Consider the following 18,473-nt stretch of genomic DNA (forward strand, 5'->3'; position numbering starts at 1 on the left):
ATTAAAATTTTTAATAATTCTCTCCCATATGAAGAAAGTAAGGTATAAAAGTAGGGGCACCTGGGTGGCTCAGTTGTTTAAGCACCTGACTCTTGGTGTCAGCTCAGGTCATGATCTCACAGTTCATGGATTTGAGCCCTGCATCAGGTTCTGTGCTGACAGAACCTGCTTGGGATTCTCTCTCTCCCTCTCTCTCTGCCCCTCTCCCACTTGTGCTCTCTCTCTCTCTCTCTCAAAAAAATTATATAAAAACTCCCTACTATAAACAATATATTGAATTCTAGTTAGTACACTTATTCTTCACAGTGTTATGGTTTGACAATTCAGAAATTGCTTTCTGTACATTCTAAGATTGAGCAAATAAATATATTGAGGATAATGCCAACCAGGTTTCTCACTGTTAGAAAAGGGATTTACAAATATTGAAGGGGAAAGATTATAAGGCACCTGTGTTCTTGCAATTCCAAGAATTCCAACTGTAATTGGAAGTAATGGTTTTCATGGATTTTATATATATATATATATGAAAATTAATACATATATTCATACATACATAAATTGCCTAGTCCTGTGTGCTAAGAGGAACTAGAAGCAAGGACACCTCAAGAGCAATTAGCATAGGTATGTTAATTTCTAAATACTGCTCTCCATGAAAGGAAACCAAGGCTCCTTAATGAAATAGCTGATTCCAGCCACTGGGACAAAGGATGTACAGAATGAGCCTAGAACATCTTCTTATGTCAGATAGGAAAGAAGTTCTCAGAGAATGATGTCAATGCAGGAGCCAGTTCATGAAGGGCTACCACTGGCCAAATCTGGGCAGATTTGAGCATCAAAATAAATAATGGTATGGGATTACAAGTCTTTGCACGAAATAAAAACCTGTGAGTCCATACTCAAAATAAAAATATACATGAATAAATAAATAAGGGGGGAGAAGGAAGAGCTCCATCTCACAAAAGAATACCAAGTAATCTGCATAGGAGAAGTGATGGAGTTAGAACATCATAACTTTGCAACTGTCATAGTAATAATTGATTTAGGCAGGAATCATCAATGGATGCCAAAACTAGTGGGTGACGGTTTGATGAGAAACAATACTTACATAGTTTCAAATTATCTCCTACGAATCATTTGATTAATTGCAAAGACAGAAATAGTATTGTTACAGTAAAAAAAAAAAACCTTGCAAACATGACCTTAACTAAGAAATCAATTTAACATCAGTATTAGGACAAAACTGTGCCTTCTGGCATAGTGCACTGAGAAGGACACAACCTCAGTTCTGAAGTATTCCTTTCAAACATGCATGACCTAAATGTAATGATGGGAATACATCTGGAATGCCTAAATGGAGGACCATTCTGTAAAATAAACTGGCCTATATTCTCCAAAAATGTCCATCATGGGAGACAAAGAAAGCTGAGGAAATTTTCCAGATGAAGAGACTAAAGAGATATAACTAAATACAATGCATTATCCTGTATTGGATCCTAGACTGGGGAAAATCTAGCTGCAAGTGACATTATTAAAAACACTGGCAGGGGCACCTGGGTGGCTCAGTAGGTTGAGTGTCCAATTCTTGATTTTGGCTTAGGTCATCATCCCAGAGTCATGGGATCAAGCCCTGCATTGGGGTCTGCACCGAGCATGGAACCTGTTTAGGATTCTCTCTGTTTTCTTCTACCCCTCTCTCTGTTGGCATGCTCTCTCTCTCTCTAAAAAAAAAAAAAAAAAACACTGGCAATATTTGAGTATGGAATGTAAATTGGATAATAACATATCGCTATTCAATTTCCTGATTTCGATCATTTTACTGTGATTATATAAGACAATATTCTTGTTCTTTAGGAAATACACACTCAGTTATTTAGGATAAGGTGGAATAGTGTATACAATTAACTCTCAAAGAGTAGAAAAATACAATAATAAAGCAAATGAGGCTAAATGTAAACAATTAATATAGATAAAGAATATATGGAGTCCTTTGCACTATTCTTTTAACTATTCTGTAAGTTTTAAATTATATAAAAGTTAAAAGTTATCAAAAGAAAAAAATCCATAAGAATCTGAGCCCTATGGATTAGGACCTTTTAGTAGATATGAAACCCTCCTGGATCCTCAAGATTATTGTATCATAATTGGATAAGATTATTAAGGACAGCTGGGAATTTGGTACAGACAGACCCCTCCGGGTCAAGGGAAATGATCTGGGATCATCGGAGGGCAGTAGGAGAAGGTGCAAAACAAGCATTCAGTATTCATTTCAACAAATGTTTATTGAAAATCTGTTACATGGTAGGCCCCATTCTGTTTCTGGGGCTAACACAAGTGATCAAAGAGACTATGGTTTTAGCACAAGGGTAGACAAATAACACCAGACAGGTAGACCAGTGACTTATCTCAGAGGAGGATGAACCAGTGACTTATCTCAGAGGAGGATGGAGGTGTGGCTGGTATTGATGGGGAAGGGCAAGAAAGAAGCTTTCTGATATTTTCTGGATATGTTCTACATCATGATTCAAGGGTAGTTACATTGATATTTACATATCAAGAACACCTTAAACTGGCCTTGTAAAATCAGACAAAATAATACACCTTAAATGTTTTTTAAAAATAGAATAAAATAGAAAATAGAGTAGGGGTGCCTGGATGGCTCAGTCAGTTAAGCATCCAGCTCCTGGTTTCAGCTCAGGTCATGATCTCGAGGTTGCTGAGTTTGAGCACCACAGCCAGCTCCTCACTGACAGTGTGGAGCCTGCTTGGAATGTCCTCTCTCTCTCTCTCTCTCTTTCTCTCTCTCTCTCTCCACCCGTCCCCTGCTCACATGCACACACATGCTGTCCCCAAAGTGCATTGCAGATAGTAGGGGTAAAATTTATACATATTTGTAGACACATATTTATGAATGTACTAGGTCACCATGTAAAATGGATTTCTTATTAAGAGTTGCTGTCAAATGAGCTTGAAACACAGCTTCTTTGTACAGCTGCCAGAATGAGCGTTCTGAAATGCAATCTAATCATGTCACCCACCTGCTTAGAATCCTTGCCTAAATTCTTGCTCCATGCACTTTGCTTTGAAAAGCGAGGCTTTTCATAACCTGGCCCCTGCCTGTGTTTTCACATTCATCTCTCACTGTACATACTGCTCTTGTATTTCCCAGCATGCATGGCACTTTCCATGCCTTTAGCCTTGTCTTCACCCCCCTTCCCCATCTCATTCCTTCCTTGCCTGTGGGCTCCTGCTTTTCCTTCAAGTCTGAACTATAACATCACCACCGCTTGGAAGCTTTCCTGAATCTCTAGCCACCACCATAACTCCCTGCAAGTAGACATGAGTTGTCCTGCCTTTGTAAGTGTACTAACTCCATTAGAACCCCACTTCTCTGTGATATTAACTGATATGCTTTTGTCCCCCATGTGAATTTCAAGGTCATTGAGGGCAGAAGCTCTCATTCAGCACTCGCCTCCATCTCCCCAAGCACATTAGTCAGCAAGGAGTAAGCCCCTGAATGTTGACTTGAATTGAAAATGCTTTACAATTCTATTTATTTATATATTTATTTAAATATGAAATTTATCGTCAAATTGGTTTCCATACAACACCCAGTGCTCATCCCAACAGGTGCCCTCCTCAATACCCATCACCCACCCCCCTCTCCCTCCCACCCCCCATCAACCCTCAGTTTGTTCTCAGTTTTTAAGAGTCTTTTATGGTTTGGCTCCTTCCCTCTCTAACTTTTTTTTTCCTTCCCCTCCCCCATGGTCTTCTGTTAAGTTTCTCAGGATCCACATAAGAGTGAAAATATATGGTGTCTATCCTTCTCTGTATGACTTATTTCACTTAGCATAACACTCTCTAGTTCCATACAATTCTAATCTAAGGTTTTAGTATAATCAATCTATCAGATTTTTTTTATGCATTGTGTCGCATGGTTGTGTTTAAAGTATTGGACTCTGATACCTAAACAACTACTTCTCTACAAAGGGGAAAAAAAAAACAAATAGATTCATATTCCATGACTGCCTTTGTTTATGTGTGAATTTTTCTATTGCTGTGTATCAATCCTATTGAAAGTGGTACTTAATTTTATGCTCTAGCTTCCCAGTTCTGGTGATCTGTGGAGCATTCATATGGACTTCGACACCAAACGACTGGATCCCTGGGAACGAATCATACCCACCTTTAAGTACAGCCGAGATGTTCCTTTTTTTGAAATGCTAGTCCCCACAACTGACACGGTGCGCTTTGGATATCTAATGGAAAAACTACTGGCAGTCAGGCATTCAGTGCTGTTTACTGGAATAACTGGAGTTGGCAAGGTAGGAAACCTACCTGAAACAAGGTCTGTCCAAAAATGAGGGTGTGGTGGACTTAGAATTGTAAGCCCCAGAAATAACATATTATTTTTCAGAGGAAATTCTTTTGAATTTTGATCATTTTTCAGGAAGAATGTAACTATGCTGAATCTGTATCTATATTGGGAATTACTCCAAGGTCTGCCAGTTTCTGAATAAATCCTTGGTGTAGATAACACATAAACCAGAAGACCCTAAGGACCAATATTGTGGGTTTGGGGGATTCTATGTTGTATCCCTTGGATTTGGAAAAAGTGGACTCTAGTGGGAAATGTTGATGGTTTGGTCTTTTGGGTTTCAGGGGTGGGTCCACATAAACAGAAATTCACTGGCGACCTTCTAAATTATTTCTAGAAGAAATTTGGGTTCTTCTGTGACTTGTGCTATCAAATTGAGACTTGGATAGGAGCCAAGGTGGATTCTGGTATAAAACTAAAATTAAAACTTTTGCTAAGATTGCTGATTAAAATATTTCTTTGGCTCTGATAAATATAATTAAATGGAATCTCCAAGAAGATGAAAGCAGACATTTTGATCTGGCTTTGACCTATCTCCTTTTATCCTGTTTCTTACTCATTGTACTGGATTGTTACTGATGTAGACAATTGAAAGGTATATTGAATGTTAAATCAGTTAACGTATTTTTAAATTTAAAGTCTGTCATTGCAAAAGGATTGTTGAATCGAATTCAAGAATCAGCTGCCTATGTTCCTGTTTATCTAAACTTTTCTGCTCAAACTTCATCTGCAAGAACACAAGAGATCATTGAGTCAAAACTGGAAAGGAAAAGAAAAAACATACTAGGTAAGTGTTAGCCAGTTTTATTTGTCTTACACAAATTATTTATTAAACTAATCACAAAAACAAAATGGGTAATAAAATTACAAATGCATATTTTCTTTGTTTAATGTATTTATAAAGGTGATTCTATTAACGACATTCTTTCCTGTGCCATATATCCATGTATCTTACTGTTTAGTGAGTAAGGAGTTTATTTCTATCATCACCTTCAACTCAGAACACCTTTAGTCTGTGGCTCTCCCTCTCCATGCATGCTCTACTGTCAAACCTGCATGGATTTCCCTTTATTTAAAACAAACCAACAAACAACTACTTTGTATCTGGTGCATTGAGTTACCTGAACTGAGCAAGGAATTGGCATGAAACTGTCTACGTTTCTTCTTTAGCCAGTGCTTTCAGCCAGGCTTTGTGGGATCTCCCTCACGATCCCATATTAACTGCTTAGATAAATAGTATACCTCTCTGGTCAGTTGCAGCTATTTTGAATCAGGTCTCATGTAAAGCTCTGATCCCAAACCTAATTTTAAGCTGTTCCTCTCCTCTGTTGTAGACCTGGTTTGTGGCTCATGGTGCTGGAGGTAGAGAGGGGCATGGGATGCCCTTTTGCCCTTTCTGGCCCTCTCTGTAGGAGGCTCTGGTGTGTTGGGATGGGAGGAGGAGAGGAAAGGACAAGTGTTCTCCCTAACTGGCATTTAGATGAGCCTCTGTGTGGATCGTCCCTACCTCTCTTGCTGGTGCTGAATGACTGTCAAAGCTGTCTGTGTGGCAGGCTTCTAGGAGCAGGCTCTGCGAGGGACTCCCCAACAAGATGTGTACAGGTCAGGGATTGGCCTCCCAATTGGAAAGTCCCCTGATGTTGGCAATCAAGGTCTTAGCCCCCACTCAGTCCCACCCTCCAGCCGTATATCTGCAGTCCTTGGTACTGGGTCCACTTGGCTGGCCCACAGCCCTCCTGGGTGGAGTACTAGCCAACCCCAGCTGCCTTCCACGTTGTCTGTTATCTAATGGGCCCTGCTGTGCCAAGCTGTGGGGATACCAGCTGCTTTACTGCCTCCTCTCTATTTCCTTTTTCGTACTCTGGTAGGCACAGGGCAACGAATACTAATCTCTGTAGTGGGAGACCATATTTTTGTGAATGATTCTCTTGGAGCCCCTTCCCACTCCTGTCCTGCTTCTTGGCTTCAGGGATCTGGAGGATGGAGTGGGGCACTGAGTTTGCCACGACTCCTTCATTATTGGCAAGTGCTGGATGCCAGAGTGGGTGGAGTCACCTCCTCTGCTTAAGTTGTTCTCTTTTCTCAGTCATTACTCCTTTTTTTTTTTTCCTACCGGTATGTATATCGATTTTCTTTAAGTTAAATATGGCATTCTGAAACTCCACTGTACTGGATTTCCCTTTGATGAGACCATGATGCTTTCCAGCCCCGTTTTCCCTGTAGAGGGTGGTGCAATTAGGTAAGGGAACTTTGGAGCGCTTCTGTCTCCTGCCCTGAAAAGAAAATGACCTTCCTCACCCCATGCCTGGCTACACAGTTGGTGAGGGAAGTGGCAGTGCCTTGTATTGAGAAAGATCCAGTCCTGACTGGAAAGCTGACATCATCCTGCACCTCTGGGAGTGAGGGCAAGGACCCACCTGACAGTGTGGGTGTCCCGGCCCTGTCCACCTCTCCCTGCTGGAGAGGTGTCCCTCACGTAGACAAACTGAGCTCATTATGACCTACAGGGTGTTCATTGAGTCCAAAGCCTTACCTAAGCTTTGTCTTACATTTTCCAATGGCAAATCTTAATTCTTAAATTAAATTCATTTTATTCCCCAGGAGCACCAGGAAACAAACAAGTTGTGATTTTTGTTGATGATTTAAACATGCCCAGACTGGACCGCTATGGCTCTCAGCCTCCAATTGAATTACTTCGGCAGTATCAAGATTTTGGTGGATTTTATGACAGAAACAAACTCTTTTGGAAAGACATACAGGTTGCTTTAGGTTTTAAATTACTTTCTGTGTTTAAAACTTGTTTGCCAGGGCTGCCATACAAAATACTGCAGACTGGGTGACTCAAACAACAGAAATTTATTTTCTCACAGTTCTAAAGGCCAGAAGTCTGAGACCAAGATGTTGACAGGGTTGGTTTCTTCTGAGGCTTCTCCCCTTGGCTTGCAGATGGCTATCTTCTCCTGTGTCTTCTCATGATCTTCCCTCTGTGTCGGTCTGTGTCCAAATGTCCTCTTCTTATAAAGACACCAGTCCTACTGGAGTAGAGCCCACCCTAATGACCTCATTTTAACTTAATTACCTCGTTAAAGACCCTATCTCCAAATATAGTCACATTCTGAGATACCAGAGGCTAGGCCTTCAACATATGATTGGCCAGGGGGAATAGGAGGACACAATTCAGCCTCTAACATATAGACTTGGTGTTTTTAATATGTGACTCAAGTTATTTAATCTATATTATATTCTTGCCCCTTTATTCAGGAGATTCATGGACAAGTGAGATAGGCCCACCTCCCCGAGGGCTCAGCTTCAGGGGGTAGTTGGACTTGTATTTATAATGCAGGATGATGAGTGGAGAGAGACTGGAGGTAGGCAGGGCTGGGCACTGGGCTGAGGATGAGAGAGGCCTTCCCAGAAGAGGTGATGTTGGAAAAGGGTTTTGCAGTCCGTGCGTGACAAAGCAAGGAAAGGGAGCATTTTGCATCTCAAAGCAGGGAGTGTAGAATACCATGGTGGTGTGGAATGTGGGCACCAAAGTGGCAGGAGATGCAGAGATCAGCCCAGGGGGCCATGCTGCCATGACAAGGAATGTGGATTTATCCTCTAAGAGGTGCTCTGTCTCTAGAGGAAATATTATGGAAAGATTTCCTTGGCTGCAGAGGAGGGGTGGTCTAAGGGGGTCAAGACCAGAGGCAATTACGATATCATGTATTGGCCCATTGAAAATGTTATGACCAAAGGCTCATAACCCTGTTTTTCCCAAAGGAGCCATGGATCAGTATCTTAATTCAGTGTTCCACTGATTTTATCAAACAAAGCTACCACAAATAATAAGAATAAACCATACTTAATATTTGTCAAATGAATATATTTTAACCCAAGATACAATTCGTTAACAATTTTTTAAGATTAAATTTTTACATAGGTGTGTTTATACAGATAGATGTGATAGCTGAGTGACCTTGAACAACTTAACCACCCAGGGTCTTGATCTTTCTCATCTGCAAAATTAGGGTGACAGTAGTGATCTCCCGAGGTTGTTGTGAGGATGAAGCCAGATGATGTGTGGGGACACATAACGTAATCCTATCATATGGTAGGTCCTCAAAAAAGTGTTGGTTCTGAGGCCTCCCATTGGCATGGGCAGCTCTCATCTCTTTCTTTGCTGGGTGACCCACGTGGATTTCTTCCCACACAGGATGTAACGATCGTCTCAGCATGTGCACCTCCAGGTGGTGGCCGCAACCCTGTGACTCCCCGTTTTATCCGACACTTCAGCATGCTGTGCCTTCCGACGCCCTCAGAGCACAGTCTGAAACAGATTTTTCAGGTAAATATGAATTTAAACCTAGGCAAGAGAGAAAAAGAAAATGTATTTGTTCTAAAACTCCCACAGTCAAAATAGGCTGTTGTGTTTCTGGGGAGCCCACCAGTCCCTTTTCCTGAGCAGAAACCAGGTAAACCCAGAGGCAACTGGGCAGTAGCTGGCAGGCATTTGCATCACTGCCTTCTGTGTCTGTGATCTCAGAGACAGTTTTAGGAATGCAGAAAGATTGTCAAAGCACAGCTCCTTCCTTTAAGGAAGGCTGTATCTTTGGCCCTTGCCTCCCAGCAGTCACCAGATCTTGCCCACTACCCACCCACCCCCCGCCTCTGTGCTCCTCTCATAGCTGGCCACCAGGTCCCTGTGCCCACTTGCCCATCAGAGTCCCTGATACCCCAAGGACCTCAAGCATAACACACCTAATCTAGAATTCATCACCTCACTGCCACGACCACCTCCAACAAAAACAACCACCCATATTTCTTCCACCTGTACAAACTTCCCATGGGGCCACTCCTCATCCTTTAAATGGGGGAATATAACCGTGCCTGCCCTGTAAGTGCTCAGCAACATTATTTTGAGTAGGATGATGAGAGAACATGAGACAGCATGCCATCACCAACCAGCAAAAGCTCATAGAGAAGATGGTGAGCTGAGTCTTGGGGGACCAGAATTGACAGGGAGGAACAGATCTTGGGAACAGAAGGCTCACAGGTAAATGCAGTCACAGGGGCAAGAAATGGTAATGTGGGCATACAGGTGGGATAAGACTGGTGACTGGTTTGGAGAAGCTGACTTTGGTGGTAAATCACCTGGAAGCCAAAGAGGGGCAGTGACACTGGCTGTAAGTGAGCCACTGCATTCTCCAGCATTGGCCTCTCCTTCCCATGGGACCCTCTTCGAGGAGAAAAAGACAGAGCCAACATGTACACAATGATTAGTAGATGGAAAGTGGTTTTCATATTGAAACAGCTTACATCCATGGGAAATTGTTTTTAAAAAATTTGAGGTAGTTTCAGTAAGTTGTTTAGGAGCTAATGCCAAAATGACACATAAGAACCCCCACATTTCAAAAAACTTTGTTTTTTTTAACTTTTGTTTGGTAGAATACTTTCAAATATGAAAGGCTGGAGCTTATCTCCTATGACAAAGTGTAGAACAAAACATGAAGTGGGTAACAGGGACCAACACAGGCATTAGAAGAATTTTTTGAATCCCCCCCTCTTTTGTTGAAACCCTGTGTATATATTTTGAAGTTTGAAATGAGTTACTCCCAAACATACTATCCTGACACACTTTGTGATATGATTAGCAGAGAAGTATGTCCCAGGTAGCCTATGCCTGATGATAAAGTACTGAATTTGCTAATTCTTTCATATTTCAATAAATGAGAGCAAATTCAAGGCTATCCCAACAAAAAATGTCATTCTTAATTATCCTACAATGCTTTCTTGGATGGGAAGGAAAATGTGGAATCTGGCCTCCTGGAAATGAAATGATTCCCAACCCTCAGCCTCCTCCCTCTCCCTGTAGGATTGTCACGTCCATGGGAAATGTGTCACTCACAGGGACATCATCTGGCAAGTACATCCCAGCTGAAAACAGGCAGGAACTGTTTCCTTTCATTGTAACGTACAGGCGAATATTTAAAACTTGCACTAACTGGGGGCAAAAATGGAAATGAAATTTCCAGCCCTCTCTCTCCAGCCCTGAGAGATCCCAGGGCTGCTGGGTTGGACTAGATTCAGGTGGGGAAGCCTATACTCCTCACTGTCAGAATAGACAGGATGTTTTACCTGTAGAAGAAAAGAATTTGTTCTAGATCCATGGATCCCAAGCTCTACGTTCATCACAACCCATCTAAGCAGTGCCCAAGACCTCATACCCCACTTTCCCTGTCCTTGGTCACTGTACGAGGAAAAAGAACTTGAGGGACCACCAAGAACTGAAGAAAAGCAAATCAATAAATTAAAGTAAATCTGTCGTTAGCAACATGAATAACTGATTTATTTCCACTGTATGAAAGAAGCCGATGAGTCTACATAGTACATGTATAGTATATTTATAGGATGCACATAATGTTTTCAACCATCTATTATTTGGAAAACAATTAGTAGTTTCACTGTACTTTCTTGGATAGTCTGTTGCAAGTTAGCCAAACAGCACACATATGCAGGGAGCAAACCACTAAGGATGGCTTTGCTGTGATTTGGATTATGTGTGTTTATGAGTGACTGACTCATCCTTGAGCCACATTCATGTGTAATACACATCTTCGTGTTTACTTACTGGAAATTTATACACAAAAAATGTGCATCACTATATATCCTAAAGGTCAACTAAACAGCACACAACAAATTAGATTGATGATGTAGATGTCATTTCTAATTAGAAAGATGTAACAGCAGTAATCAAAAATGATGAACGGGGTGCCTGAGTGGCTCAGTCGGTTGAGCATTCAACTCTTGATTTCATCTCAGGTTGTGATCTCACCGTGGTGAGATAGAGCCCTGCATGGGCTGGGCTCCATACTGAGTGTGGGGCCTGCTTGGCATTCTCTCTCCCTCCCTTTCTCTCCCCCTCCCCCACTCATGCTCATGCTCGCTCTCTCTCCCTCTCTCAAAACAAATAAATAAACTTAAAAAGAAAAAGATCAACTCCGTGAAGTACTAACAATGTCCTCAGGCCAAAACGTCCTTCCCCCAAACTGTGGGAATTCTGGCTCAGTCTTGTGTGCGTATTCTTAGTAGAAGCTTTTCAAAGTTGCTAGACATGCCATGTAAGGCAGACCATTAAATAGAATACCACGCCCTGGTCCTCAGTAAACTCTATAATGACGTGCTAATTGTAATTTATGAATATCAGTTTAGTAGTTCTTAATTTCATTCATTGAACAAATATTTGTTGAGCAGCTCCCATGTGCCAGACGTTGGTGTTACATTTTAAACAAATCAGATGCCATCCTTGTGCTCACGGAGCTTCCACGATGGAGCCAGATAATAAACAGATGAATGAACTAATATATATTATAGTAATACTATCTATAACTATATAATTTGTGTGATGGAGAATAAACAGACTACAATTTTAATTTTTTAATATATAATTTATATACAATATGTGTAGTAAAATTTTTATTTTATGTATGTTGGGATGGTCCTACTCAAAATGTGGGCCATATGGAGCATGTTAAACTCATGTTGGGGTCCCAGAAGGATGGTACCTCAAAAGATAGCCCTCATAAGCTGCTAAAACTAATGTTTAACAAGGAAGCTCATTGAAACAAACACTTGGGTTTATTTTAAAATATGTCTTATATGAGCCAAAAGTCTAAAGTCACAAGGACTGACTTACAAGCATTGGTGTGTGTTCTGGTGGCTTCTCCCATGAGTAACTCCAAGGTTAATAGTGATGGGAACTTATCTATTTAAAAATCTATGATTGTCCCAAGCACCTGGGGGCAGCAGGCTAGCTAGTAAATAAGAACTTTGAGATTGTGGCAACATATGAGAAGATCAGAGAGCCATAAGAGACACTGACAGGAGGAGTCAGGGAAGGCCTCTCTAAAGAGATGACAAGTAACCGAAAACACAAGAATCAAAAAGTCCCTGCCAGCAGAGAGCCATGAGGCAGCAGATGGTGGAAGGGGGACAGATGCGTGGAGACCCTGAGAGAGAAGAGAGCCTGGGTGGTTAGGCCAATGTGGCTGGGTCACGCTGAGCAATGGGGAAGAGGGTACAGTGAGCCTGGACTGACAGGGGAGGCAGTGCCTGAAGGGAGACAGGAGCGGAAATGGAGAGGCCAGTGAGAGAAGAAAAGGGTGAAAGAAGCCCCCATGAAAGAGTCAGGGCTGGAATGAGCTCATGTCAGGGAAGCAGACATTCAAGAAATGTATTCAAGCTTGACTGGGGGGGGGACAGAGAATGGGAAGTGTCAAAGGAGACTTCTGTGTTCCTGATCTAATCACAGGGTGGGGCCATATGCTGGGGACGCTAAAGGGGGGAAGAGGTGCTGTTATGAGTAAGTTGTACTTTAAACATACATGAGGACGAAGTCTATGGAACTCTTAATAATTCACCCATAAAAATCAGAGAGAGGACTTTTTCCAGATGAGTTTGGGCATTCCACAATGACCCTCTGGACACACAGTAAGCAGAAGTCTAAATTACATGGAGAGTAAGTTTGGTCCGTTCTCTGGTCAGATAAAAATGTGGCTCAGGGATCACCAATCTCAGAAGACGGGAGTGCGCCCACTCTAGGGGACATACTCTGAAGTGAATGGAAGAGTTTTTTTTTTTTCAACGTTTTTTTATTTATTTTTGGGACAGAGAGAGACAGAGCATGAACGGGGGAGGGGCAGAGAGAGAGGGAGACACAGAATCGGAAACAGGCTCCAGGCTCCGAGCCATCAGCCCAGAGCCATCAGCCCAGAGCCATCAGCCCAGAGCCTGACGCGGGGCTCGAACTCACGGACCGCGAGATCGTGACCTGGCTGAAGTCGGACGCTTAACCGACTGCGCCACCCAGGCGCCCCTAGAGTTTTATCACCCATATGTCCTTGCATTGGAATCCAACTTTCTAGTTATTATTAGGAAAAGCATCATCATAAAAAAAAAATTCTAACCCTCTCACATTATGTTTCTTGTTCTAGGCCATCTTAAATGGCTTCCTCAGTGACTTCCCACCAGCTGTAAAGCAAACCGCATCAAACATTGTAGAGGCTGCAGTTGAGATTTATAACAGAATGAGTGTTGATCTTCTGCCAACACCAGCCAAGTCCCATTACATCTTTAACTTGAGGGATTTATCCAAATGTGTACAAGGTAATGTATGGAACCCTCATTCTCTGACCTGCACCCTCCCTTCATTTCCATTCACCCCAGTCTCTCAGTAGAATTGTATGTACATGAGTGTCTGTGCCACACCCAGAAATCTCATTACATGTTCCCTATTCAGGTCCCCACCAAACCCCACCCCAGACTGACTACTTCACGGCTTCCCTCAGACCACCAACATCCCTTTCCATTTCTTGCTCCCAGCTGATGACCTGTCTTCTTATTTCACTGAAAACAATAGAAGAAATCAAACCAGACTGCCCCATCTTCCAACTCTCCTAGACAACCTGCATCTGCCTTCCCTCCTACTGCAATGGCTGACGTGTCCCTACTCGGACCACGTGCCAGTACTCTCTCTGACACTGGATCCCATCCTCTCCAGCCTACTCAGGGATTCTGTTCTTTTGTTGTATGACTCATCCTGTCTGCTCTCTACACCTGTGCGTGTAGTAAATGTGCTCCCTGACCCTCTCGGCACTGTGTTGTGGGAAGTGAAGGGTCCCCCATAGAGTGAACACTTGGAGGATTGCTATACATCACTGCTTTTGTTGTAACTTGGTATTATTACAACTATGTTTACAATTACAATTTATATTAATACTCGGAGTACTCAGAGTAATTTGAGTAGAAGCCAGAAGGACCAAGGGCATTTGGTGAGGACTGAACATTGGGAGAGAATGAGAGAGGGAATTGGTGTTCTGAAAAACAGTGTAAAGGTCAGGGGTCAGGGCAGCGGGGCAGGGGCGGCCTGGATGAATATATATGTATATTAAAGAGCTGTGACAGTTCTCACTTAACATGTTGCAACCCAACGTAATAATGAGATGAACGTTGCCTATACTGTGAAGTCTGACCACTTCACGTGTTCAGTTAAAGAAACATCGCAAAACAAGAAAAAGGGGTTTGCCAGATAATGTGTCCAATTTTGCTTTCAAAAAGTGAAATCACCATTACTCTATGTGTGTATACCCATTGGGGAAGCACCCATTTCTGGTGGTGTGGGGATAAAGTTGGACTTAAGGATTTTTCTAGTTAATTAACCTGTTACTAGATATTCCACAAATGTAGAATTTTCCCTTTTCCCTTCTCTTAAACAAACAGGTATCCTCCAATGTGATCCAGGAACAGTAAGAGAAGAAATACAGATATTTAGACTCTTTTGCCATGAATGCCAAAGAGTCTTCCATGACCGTTTGATTAATAATGAAGATAAGCACTATTTCCATGCTATTTTGACAGAAATGGCCAGTAAATATCACTCGTTATGTAGCTGTTCTTTTTCTTTCTTTTGGTGGGGTGGGGTGGGGGGCTGGAAAAGCCATTTGATTTCCATAAAGAAAAATTAAAATGAGCTTAGATAAGGTAAAGCAAAATGGGTTTCAGTCATTCATGTGTAAAAACGTTTTTCTCTTCAATGATTCAAATATGTAGAAGTATATGAAATATTATAAAAATCCTTTTGTTGAAACTCAGGAAAAGTTAATATTTTAAATTCAGAAAGGGAATTCTAAGTAGAAAAGGGAAAGTTAGGAGAACCAGCATTTTGTCTGGTAAGAAGCTAGGATATTTCTAAAGTACCTCTTATTTATTAAATACATATTTAAAAATTTTTTTAATGTTTATTCATATTTTGAGATACAGAGTGTGAGTGGGGGAGGGACAGAGAGAGAGAGGGAGACAGAATCCGAAGAAGGCTCCAGGCTCTGAACTGACAGCACAGAGCCCAACGCAGGGCTCGAACTCACAGACCGTGAGATCATTACCTGAGCTGAAGTCGGACGCTTAACTGAGTCACCAAGGCGCCCTATTAAATACATATTTAATATCTATTATTTAATAAAATGTCTATTAACATTAAATATTCTTAATCTTAAATTCAGGAGATTATCAACCAAACTAAAATGTTATGGTGTTAACATGGCTTTCTCTCAGTTTCATTCATACTAGTTAAGCCTTCTAAGTAAAGTAACAGCTGATATTATTCTGTATATCTTATTGAAGTATTGCATTCAAGCTTATCATATATTAAAAATTGATTTGTTTTTTGAATAGACAAACATTTTGGAATTGCAATTGGCCTGGAATATTTTTTGACAAAACCCATCATCTTTGGAGACTTTATTAAGGCAAGTATGTTGACTACATTTGAAGATTATAAAGTATTTACTATTTTACAGTCCAGTTACATATTCAGCAAGAACTTTGCTACATCTGTGAAGATTAAAGATCAGGACCAAGGGTCAGCAAACTATGGCCCATAGGTCAAATCTGTATCCCACTGCCCATTTTTGTAAATAAAATTCTGTAGGAACATAGCCACGTCCATTTGTGCACTGTATTTTTATGTGGTGGCTTTTGCATCACAAGACAGAGTGCAGTAGTAGCAACAAAGGCTATAATGACCTTCAAAACCTAAAATATTTATTATCTGGCCCTTTAGAGAAACAGATTGTTGACTCCTGATCTAGTCACATTCGTTTTGGCAATAGTTTGAATCAGAGCCCCATCAGGTTTTCAATTTGGAAGGAAGAAGAGAGAATTAGTTTCTTAACTCAGGACTGGAATCCCCCTTACTGTATTCTGTGTAGCTGTTCAGCCTGTGTCTAAATGCTTCCAGCAGTGGAAGCTAATTAGGTTACCAGTGCTGCCCTCTTCATTTCAGGGTAACTCTCATTAATTGCAAAATTTTTCTTCCTCCTCAGTTTGTACCCCCAATAACATGTACACACCAACCCTCTAGAACCACCTCCAATAAGCCTTCCATCTAACCATCCTACCTGTGTTCATTGATAACCATCTTGTTTTTCCAAGTTGACTCTTGTTGGGTGCAACATTCCTAGTGTCTTCAAGAGGGCAGGGGCCAGGTCTGTTTTGTTCACTCTAAATCTCCAGCTTCCTGCATAGAGCTAGGTATACAGCAGGCTTTCAAACAAATGAACAACTTGTCTTTCTATTACAAGTATGCAATTACCTCATCACCCTGTAACCCCTGGAAATAAAAAAGATAATTTGTGTGAAACAGATCTATTTAAATGTATTTAAAAACAAAGTCCAAAGTTTGTTTCCAGGTGGTGATTATATTTCCTATGTGTTCCTACTGATCTAATTATCAAATAGGGGAGTAAAGCAATAGGAAAAGAGCAGTTGGACCCTTCTTGCATTACCTATGAGTATTTTAATCAATGGCTCCAAATAAAAATGCCCCCAGGGCAGTTGCTACAGCAAAGAAAAGACGTCATCAACAGGTCCAAACAGGACCTCACACAGGAACTCAATTCCTTATAGTTTACACCAAATTTCATTCCCAATGGTTTAATTAATGAGATGACCACTGATAAAAACTACATGTAGTTCTGGCATGATTTTTTATAACCCTAACAGTCTGGCATGCATAATTTTCAGCCCATTTAGCTTTTCTGATATCAACAGGCTGAGAGCAAAAATATGAAACCACAATAAGGTACAGTGAGAAAGTATGAAAACCTATTTCTGAGCTCCTGTGTGGATTTTATAGCAAAGATTGCTGAAATTCCAATGTGCCATTTGAAGTCAAATGAAATGGATTTTCAGTTATCCATGAAAATCTGAGTTTCTTAGTCCCATTTCCTTGGTTTTGAAGCCTTGCTAATATGTACATTATATAATACAATATATAACACATATTCATATATATGCATGCAGATGATTAAATAGCAACATGGGTGAAAGAATATTACCTCCTAAGATTATGAATGTGTGTATTTCTGTATCATAATTGATCTAACTTTGTCCCTCTCCCATAAATCATCTTATAGTTTGGAGCAGATAAGACTGATCGGATTTACAATGATATGCCTGATATGGAGAAAATCGCAAATGTTCTACAGGACTATCTTGACGATTATAACCTTATAAATCCCAAAGAAGTAAAGTTGGTTTTCTTCCAGGATGCTATAGAACATGTTTCAAGGTATAGTACTATAGGGTGTCCAATAATACATTGTATTAAAAGGTAAGAATTAGGGTGTCTTGGTGGCTCAGTGGGTTGAATGTCCAACTCTTGATTTCAGCTCAGGTCATGATCTCCCAGTTCATGAGTTCAAACCCCACATGGGGCTCTACACAGACAGTGTGGAGCCTGCTGGGGATTCTCTCTCTCCCTTTCTCTCTCTGCCCCTCCCCCACTTGTGCATGTGCACTCTCCCTCTCTCTCTCTCTCTCTCTCAAAATAAATAAACTTTAAAAAATCTTTAAGAAAAAGTTAAGAAATGGGGTGCCTGGGTGGCTCAATCGGTTGGGTGTACAACTTCAGTTCAGGTCATGATCTCAGGGTTCATGAGTTCAAACCCTGTGTCGGACTCTGTGCTGACAGCTTGGAGCCTGGAGCCTACTTTGGATTCTGTGTCTCCCTCTGCCTCTCCCCCGCTAACGTTCTGTCTCTGTCTCTCAAAAATGAATAAATGTTAAAAAAAAATTTTTTTTGAAAGGTAAGAATTAAGTTTTACAAAAGACTTTAAATAGATTTTCAGATGGACAAAGGCCTATTGGAAAATCTTGCTATAATGTAAAAGTTATTTTTTATATATTTTAAATATAAACTGCATGAATTGGAACCCAGGGATTATTTTGATTAAATATTAATAGATTGTTTTTATTTGTTTTAAATGCCCTGTCTCATTATAAGAAAAAAAAAAAAGGATGTAAGGTAGTTTACAGAGATACATGTACAGTATAAAAAGGCTGATTATGTGTATGCCTAAAGAAATAAGGGGTTCAAGATTATAATAAAATGAGTGGAATCCAAGTATTGTAGACTCCATCTGCTTATAAGCCTGACTTTTACCCATTGCAAGTATCCTTTAAGGGATGCCCATGACAAATAGGTATCCAGCCTGAATATCTACAGTCCTTGGGGAATACACCCCCTTTTTAAAATTTTAATTCCAGTATAATTAAC

General features: G+C 40.9%; 1 protein-coding gene across 1 annotated transcript in view; it reads left to right on the forward strand.

The window, feature by feature from the left end:
- The window catches only part of DNAH6 (dynein axonemal heavy chain 6), a 217,528-nt gene that overhangs the window by 105,124 nt on the left and 93,931 nt on the right, over positions 1-18,473 (forward strand). The window contains exons 38-45 of the mRNA XM_049652036.1: positions 4,104-4,325; positions 5,018-5,165; positions 6,980-7,137; positions 8,577-8,708; positions 13,354-13,525; positions 14,639-14,785; positions 15,590-15,663; positions 17,332-17,486. Of these exons, the coding sequence (XP_049507993.1) occupies positions 4,104-4,325; positions 5,018-5,165; positions 6,980-7,137; positions 8,577-8,708; positions 13,354-13,525; positions 14,639-14,785; positions 15,590-15,663; positions 17,332-17,486 (1,208 nt within the window). The remainder of the gene's footprint in view (positions 1-4,103; positions 4,326-5,017; positions 5,166-6,979; positions 7,138-8,576; positions 8,709-13,353; positions 13,526-14,638; positions 14,786-15,589; positions 15,664-17,331; positions 17,487-18,473) is intronic.

Source organism: Panthera uncia (genome assembly GCF_023721935.1).
Source record: "Panthera uncia isolate 11264 chromosome A3 unlocalized genomic scaffold, Puncia_PCG_1.0 HiC_scaffold_12, whole genome shotgun sequence".
In the NCBI taxonomy this organism is placed as follows: Eukaryota; Metazoa; Chordata; class Mammalia; order Carnivora; family Felidae; genus Panthera; species Panthera uncia.